The sequence below is a fragment of the Dipteris shenzhenensis genome, chromosome 31 (genome assembly GCF_047967505.1).
Source record: "Dipteris shenzhenensis isolate YYH24624 ecotype China chromosome 31, Dip_SZ_1.0, whole genome shotgun sequence".
Lineage (NCBI taxonomy): Eukaryota > Viridiplantae > Streptophyta > Polypodiopsida > Gleicheniales > Dipteridaceae > Dipteris > Dipteris shenzhenensis.
In genome coordinates this window covers 19,698,581-19,705,963 of record NC_141626.1, presented here as the reverse complement: position 1 = coordinate 19,705,963, position 7,383 = coordinate 19,698,581, and the positions used below count along the sequence as shown (strand labels likewise).

At 44.6% G+C, this 7,383-nt stretch overlaps 1 protein-coding gene across 1 annotated transcript; it reads right to left on the bottom strand.

The window, feature by feature from the left end:
* Window positions 1-2,687: 2,687 nt before the first annotated feature.
* Window positions 2,688-5,845, bottom strand: LOC147881164 (uncharacterized). Its single transcript, XM_087402339.1, has 6 exons — window positions 5,702-5,845; window positions 5,267-5,611; window positions 4,682-5,053; window positions 4,438-4,569; window positions 3,653-3,818; window positions 2,688-3,382 (listed from the first exon to the last, which is right to left on the bottom strand). The coding sequence occupies exons 1-6, from the start codon at window positions 5,843-5,845 to the stop codon at window positions 2,688-2,690; spliced, it is 1,854 nt and encodes a 617-aa protein (XP_087258465.1).
* Between the last annotated feature and the right edge of the window lie 1,538 nt (window positions 5,846-7,383).

Below are 7,383 nucleotides of genomic sequence, written 5' to 3'. Positions count from 1 at the left end.
TCATACATTACCTATTTTGTATGATGTAGGGGAATTATCAAGGACATGGTCAACATATCAACACCAGATGAGGTCCCTTATGAAACAAACTTTACATACATTCATCTGTTCAACTTCTAACAAGATGTAAAGACCCCTAAAACTTCCAAATTTGTTTGATGAATAGATCTTCGAGTAGTTCAAACTCAAAGTCAAACACACCGAAGCACCACAAGACACACCATCAAAATGATAAGAGAAGTGGTGGTACTATGCCTCAACACAATAGAATCAATATGTCTGAAGGAATTCCAAACGAGTACTTTGTGAATGGCCATCATATAAAGAAATGAACGACTACATCAACAAGATGGATACTATCAAGAAAGAGTGCAACAAAGCAAACGGTTCAACAAATCCATTAGCCGAAGTTAAGTTCGAACAAGCCCAAGAGATTCCTACAATAATATTACCAATTGCTTTAATAAAATCTAAACACATAGAAACTAATGAAAATCATTCTCATGTACTAGGACTCACAAAGCACATCTTGATGGACCTAGGACTAATCAAGCATGAAACAAACACACAGATGTTGAAACAAGAGACGCATAGCACTACTTGACAAAGTTTTGGATGGAATATCTACAAACTGCAAACACTTTGGCTACAATATAAGCATTGATATGCTACCACAAACAAACAAGATAACAAGAAACAACATCTTATAAGAGTTCTACAATGCATACAGCCATAGCTACATGGACCCTTCGATCACAATAGAAAAGAAAACAGCAATAGTCGACTCGAAACTAAAAGATGAGATATATGGGGTCGATAAAGATTTCTTCAACAAGCCAAAAAAGGACGAGCTAGACACTAACGATGATGGCAACAACAATGGCAACAGTAAAAAAGGTAACACCTCATGTCTCTAACTATCCTGACCACCCTAGATATCTAACATTGTACTAAATCCTTTGTAAATCCATGCACATGTAGAGTCAACCGAAACAAAATGGAACCAAAAGAAAGCAAAAAAAAGATGGGGCAAATCCAACACCACATTTACTACAAAAAGTACATTGGACAGTCCCCACAAGGATCGCACATCATAGAACTAATCCGCCAACAAAAGTGGCACTGATGTGTATAGGTACAAGCCCTTTGATGACCTCTAATTCGTCATCGAAATCCTAGCGATGATAGGCTCTAGAAGCAACACAAATCTTTTTGAAGGAAAGTATCTACAGGACTTTCAAATGACATACTGGGAGAAAGGATACAATGACCTTTGAGCGAACCCATGGTTATCAAGAAAATATATTTTTTAAAGAATAAAAATATAATATAGACTTCTCGTTTTGTGGGTGGCGTAGATGTTTATCATTGGCACCTTCAAACAGTTCATAAGTACATTACTTTTGTTGTAGAGACATAAATTTTAAAAAAGGATTCTTCTATTGTCAAATTTTACATTTACATGAGTGTCCAGAAATAATTTAAATTTGAGTGCATTACTTTTACTGTAGAGGAGACATAAAATGAAAAAACTACTTTTCTATTGTGAACTTTTATATTTGCATGAGTGTCAACAAATAATTTAAATCAGTGTTAAACACATTCATAAAGATGCCAAATACTACTTTAGCTCTATGGCATCTAGAAATGCAAACCAGGGCTTGCGCCACACTAGTTTACTTTGCTGATCCAGGTAAGAACTATGTTGACCAAAGTAGAGACATCCGCCTATGGACCTAGTTACGAAAAAGAAAATATGAAATCAATAACGGGTGACCTCACGTGGTTCACTAGCAACCCTTTGGTCTTTCAAAAGTACCGGTTCTTGTTGATATTCATTATCGAATCAGTCAAGAGATTCTAGATTCTCTGTTTTTCTAGGGGGGGGGAAGAGCATCGAAGTCTTTCTTGATGCTACTAAAGCGTTGAGTTCTAGTACCTCCTAGCTGTATAGCTGCTCATTGTCTTTTTTGTATGCCTCTTGTATAATTTAATCTCATTTTCACGCAAAAGAAAAAAGGAGAGAACTCAATGGGCGCCATTGGCCTTGATCTCTGCATCCCACAGAGACTGTTCGTAGACCAGATTGCACGTCTAGATCTTCGCGGGGATTCGGGAAGGTGAGTGAAGCTTGAAAGGATCATAGGTGCCAAACATGTAGTACAATTAGTTCGTCAGTTCCTTCAACACTGCAGATCTCGCTCGTTTGTGGCATTTGTAGAGACTAAGATCGGACCATTAAGGGATGATACAAATTCTACAGTTTGCTGCCAGAAAGTGTGGGCTGTATTATTCAGTAATTCTTGATCGAAAAAACGTCCTGTGGCTCTCCACGATTAGTTTTAAACAACAAGACATGGTCATGTTTGTGTGGTCGCAAGTGCGGCTAAAATTAGAGGGAGAGATGCCTGAGTGGGACACTCACATACGAGATATTGTGACGCTGCCAATCGAAAGATGCAGAAAAGAGTCTCACGAAGACGAGAAAGCGTAAAATTGATCGTCACTGCTGGATCATGAGAGAGAGAGAAGAAGGGTACGGGCCCTTCTGCTGAGAGCACGATTCGGGCTGCATCGATCGACGGGGCGGTGATCAGCAGTGGATGGTCGATGGAGGGAGTCGATTGTGTGGATATATAATTGTATCAACAAGAAAAGCGAGAGCGAGGTATATTAACGTGTGGAAGTCAGGCGCGGCCGCGTGAAAAGTGAGGGAGGGGGCGGGAAGGAGTGGGAGGGCTATGGCGGAGATAATGGTGGGAGGAGGAGGAGGAGAGGGAGTGGCGGCGGCGGGGGGAAGGTGGGGGGGGAGGCTGGGGCTGGTGGTGGTGGTGGAGGAGGAAAGGCGAGGGGGGGATGGGAGGGTGAGAGGAGAAGCGAGTGGAGGCGGGGGGGGGGATGGGGGAAGCGACGCGGTCCATTTGAATGATTTTGAGGGCGGGGCGTTCATCGTCGTAAAGGTGGACGGAAATATTGGAGCTGCTGCATGGACTCATCAACGTCTGCGCTCTTCCTCTGCTTTTCTCGTCGTTGCTCTCCCACAGCGCCGCCGCTTGATTCGCCATCCACCCTTCCAGCCAGCTCCAGTCTCTATGTAGCTTGTCCGGCTCCGTCTCGTGACAGGAAATCCTCGCCGCTGCTGCTGCCTCCAGCTGCTGCTCCTGCTTCTGCTTCTGCTGCTGTTGTTGCTTCCCCTCATCGCCATCGCTCCCCGTCGTGCTCCCCGCCCCCCCTCTCGTCCGACTCGTCGCCGCCCTCGCCCCTCTCTGCACAACATTCATCGCCAGTTGCGGCAACAATCCATCACAACCCAAACCAAAATCACATCCTTTATAATCCACACCAGCAAATCTACTTCCTAAATCGATTTCCATATGCGTCCCTGTAGAAAATCACAATCTATGTCTTTGCACAGACGTACACAGAGGTGCGCAGTTCTTACTGAAAATGCAATACGTTTATTCCAGGAGGTGAGGGTTGCATAGTTGGGTGATGACGATTCGTCATGCCCTTTGGAGGATTATAATTCAATAGTCCCTGCCGATGATCACCCAGTACATTTACACTACGTATCCTAGTAGCGACTCTTGTTTTGCGCCGGGCGAAAGTAAGTTCCTCAAGAACTCCTGTAACTTAGCACCGGGCCGATTACGTATGTTAGTAGCGACTCTTGTTTTGCGCCGGGCGAAAGTACGCTCCTCAAGAGCTCCTGTTTTGCGCCGGGCTAAAGAACTCTTTGTATGGAAATCGCATTGACAGAAGGGAGGCGATAATATTTCGTGAATTCGAGGCTCGGTTTTCCAACAGTCGATAACAAACTACGTACACGGCGTCCCACTCCATATCTCAAAATCAATATCTCAAAATCAAAACCAAAACCGAACAAAATAGAGTGCTCTCCTTGGTCTCCTACATTGTGCATAGCTGATTTGACAAATTCACAGCTAAATGTGGTTTGCGTTAGTTTTAATAAAAACGGTACCAGCCGGAAGCTTGTCATGCCCTTAGCAAATGCGCACCATGTGTGTGGGTTGTATTGAGACTGTAACAGACAACTTTACACGTTCATCACTGGGCTCCATGGAAACCAGTTCTTCTACAGTTTTACTCCTATGTCTTCTCCGTGATTAATCATTTTCTCAATTATTTTCTGTCATGTGTTCATTGACAACATACCATGTATTTGCATTGCGCTTCGTTAAACCCTCCAAGTTTCAAGCCACGCTATCTGCAAAATAATTCTACGGAAGCGCGGCAGACACACAAACATATGGATACATGAACTGGCAAGGCTTGCATCCTCGCATTAGATCGTCCATATTTGCAACCTTGATCATAGTATCCCATATTCAGTTTGCCCACTTTCTGTATCCATGATTCGATCTATCATCTAATCTACTCAATTGAGCCGCCAGGAGCGGAAAATCCATTGATTACCTGATGCGCCTCCGCATATGTCAACGCCCTTTGCCGCATCGCAGCGGCATTTTGTCTCTTGACCATCTTCATCTCGAGTTCTTCCTTTGTAAATGCACTGCTGTCCCAGTCCCTCGACTCCTCATACCTCTCCTCGAACGTCTGCGCAAATTCTCACGCCGACTTCAGATGGTGTCCTTTGATTTACACTCTGATGCAAAAAAACAGAGCATCTGATCAGACAGTTAGCCTTACGTATACTTACTAGGGAATTGCTCGCATGCGATGCCTCCAGTAACCGGGCATGCGGAGAGTAGCTCAACGTGGTTTCGGACCGATAAGGGGATCTGGTTTCTGCAGGCAACTGAAGTCTTTGCCTGGCAGTGATTTCCAGTGATCTTCTTTGCTGCCTTAAATAAGCCTCTCGTGCTTGTATCATGTGTTGCTTCTGAGCCTCTTCTTTCGCAACCTGATTCTCCAAGATCATCTTAACTTGCCGCGCTCGGACCCTCGCCTGCAGCCGAACGAGAGCTTGCATGCAGCGGAGAGATATCCTCGCCTGTCTACGAACTAGATGACCTCGGATGACAGCCTGAAGCTTCACCAAGGCCTTCAAAGCACGTAATGCTTGTCTTGCCTGCAATTGAAGTCAACCCGCTGCATCAGCTTCTGATACTCTACAATCATTCCTCTCGCTCAGATCTGGTTAGATTTGCAAGTTTCCAAGCGGAAGGCAGCTGTATACATCGTCCGAGTGCAATTAGGTACGGGTAGGAGCTTGAAATCCAAATTCTACATTGCGAACTACAAAGCAAATACAGATGTAGATCACTCCGGAAGAACGATATACCAAGTGTCCTCGATAAGCTGCCTGAATCATTGTTGCGGCTCGTTCTTCTTTCCCTTGCTCAACATATTCTAGCTCGAAATCAGGGCTTCCAGCAGACGTTAGCCGCATAATTTCGGCAGCAGCTTGGGCCGCGGCAGCGGCGGCCTCTGCGGCAGCTGCTGAAGCAGCAGCTGCAGCTCTAGCATGCTTATTTTGCTCCTCTTGCGCACGAATTAATACCTTCTGTTTGGTAGTAACTGCCGGGTGCTGGAATTTTAACTGCCCGGCCTGGACGTCTGCCTTTGGATCTCGACGTGGTGACCTTCTCACGCTTCTTCTGTGTGGTTCCCGATCAGTTGCGCTTCTCTGAAGTTCAGATTCCGGTTTCATATCAATGCTAGAAACTAAGCCCAAGACAATGCTCTACTGTACGAGAATCAAATGAAGCAAACTTACATCTTCAGACTTAACGGGAATCTCCGAAACGTCTCCGAGCCTCGCAAGAAAGCTGTCCACGCTCTGCCTGTGGCTCAGAGGTGTGGCTGGAGATACTTTATCGAAAGCTCTCCCTGGAGATGGTGACCTGAGTACTTCCTTCATCGCCGTAAACCAGTTTCCTTTGCTTCCCATTACTTATGATCGGCACGGCAGTTCACAGTGAACTTTTGCAAAAGTTGCCAAATCTCTGTAAGCAAGCATGAAGATCAACGGATAAAGAAAAGTGCGCACTCTTTGTATCCTCCTTGCAAAGAGCAACAGATCAAGCTCCGAATGTTACCAATGCTTTCTACGAAGGACGAAAATGAGTTTTACTTAGAAAGTGAGGTGATCCTGTTCACAAAGGTTGAGAAAGACAGATATAAAGACCCTCTTATCGTACAATTCGTCAATCGTGGCCGGCTGATCGCCTAATATCACAAATAAAGCCGGCAGAAGCACCGGTTGAACACATTTTCTTCTGGCATAGCCGGCAGGATGACGATTCTTCTTGAAACCAACATCAGCTACAATAATCGGAAATCGGAGCTAATGCAAATGGGGTTGCGCATCTTATTGATATTTCCTTTGGACAGCGACCAATGGTATTTCAATACAGGGTTGATCAATCCGCTCGAGCTAATTAAAAGCCAGCGTTGCAGTGCAAGACAACGGACAGGCGGCCTCGTTTGTTCAAGCAGAGGACCCCGCAACTATGGCGATGAATCCATAAATCTCGTGCTCCCAGTGATGTTAAATTGCAATCTGTTGATCTCAGAGGAGCTTTCCATTACGCGGTTTGCAATCTGATAATTCAAACGTAGTCGTCACAGGATCATTCGCTAATCTCGAGGATTTGCACTCTGACAATCTTATACGTAGACCTTCTTATCGCAGACGCTTGGACGCACAAGTTACAGGCAGCAGCAAAGGTCAGTAGATCAACATGAAGCTTGAGCAAACATGGTCTCAGCTACTACAAACGGATCTATCTCAAATAGGATTCAACCCAAAAGCTGCCAGAGGAAAAGGATAATGAGGCGTAGGATGCGAGATCCAGAACGGAATGTGAGCTAGTCACGGCAGCTGAATGCAAAAACTGCCCCGCGAGGTGGCGATGGAGAGAAGAAAGCACTCTCCTGAAAGTTCATGATGGTGGTTCGCAAGATCCGAGAGAAGCAAATCTCGCAAGTCACGATTTTACTCAGACATCAATGGAGCAACAAAGAAGAAGCTGAAGATCGTGAGCACTACGTGCTTGCAATCTCTACGTAGTTTAAGCAGGTTAGAGTCAACGTCTGAAAAGAGCTTACTTAGTATATACACTACAAATCTGTCATTTTGTTTACAAGGTTCATGTGTCACAGACTCGTGGAATTTTGTGCATATGATCAAACCTCACGTGCCCCTACTCTATTCTAAGGCTATGTTCATAGGAAAAAACTGCCCTATAGTGGATTTTGCAGCCATTGAAATTGAGAAAATTACTAATTTAGTGTAAAATCCATGAAAGGTGTTTGTTTTGAGATACAAGTTTCGATTGCTTGGGAAAAAAGTTTTCTCCTAGCACTGGTTATGTGTCAAGAGTGCCTTGGATTATTGTGCATATCATCAAACCTCACGTGCGCCTATTCTATTCTAAGCTTATGTTCATCTCACCT

Coding starts and splice junctions, on each gene's coding strand:
- LOC147881164 (XM_087402339.1), bottom strand. CDS start 5,845: ATGAAGGAAGTACTCAGGTCACCATCTCCAGGGAGAGCTTTCGATAAA. Junction 4,570..4,681: donor CGCATGCGAGCAATTCCCTA/GTAAGTATACGT, acceptor CAGACGTTCGAG/GAGAGGTATGAGGAGTCGAG. Junction 3,819..4,437: donor CATATGCGGAGGCGCATCAG/GTAATCAATGGA, acceptor CCGTGTACGTAG/TTTGTTATCGACTGTTGGAA.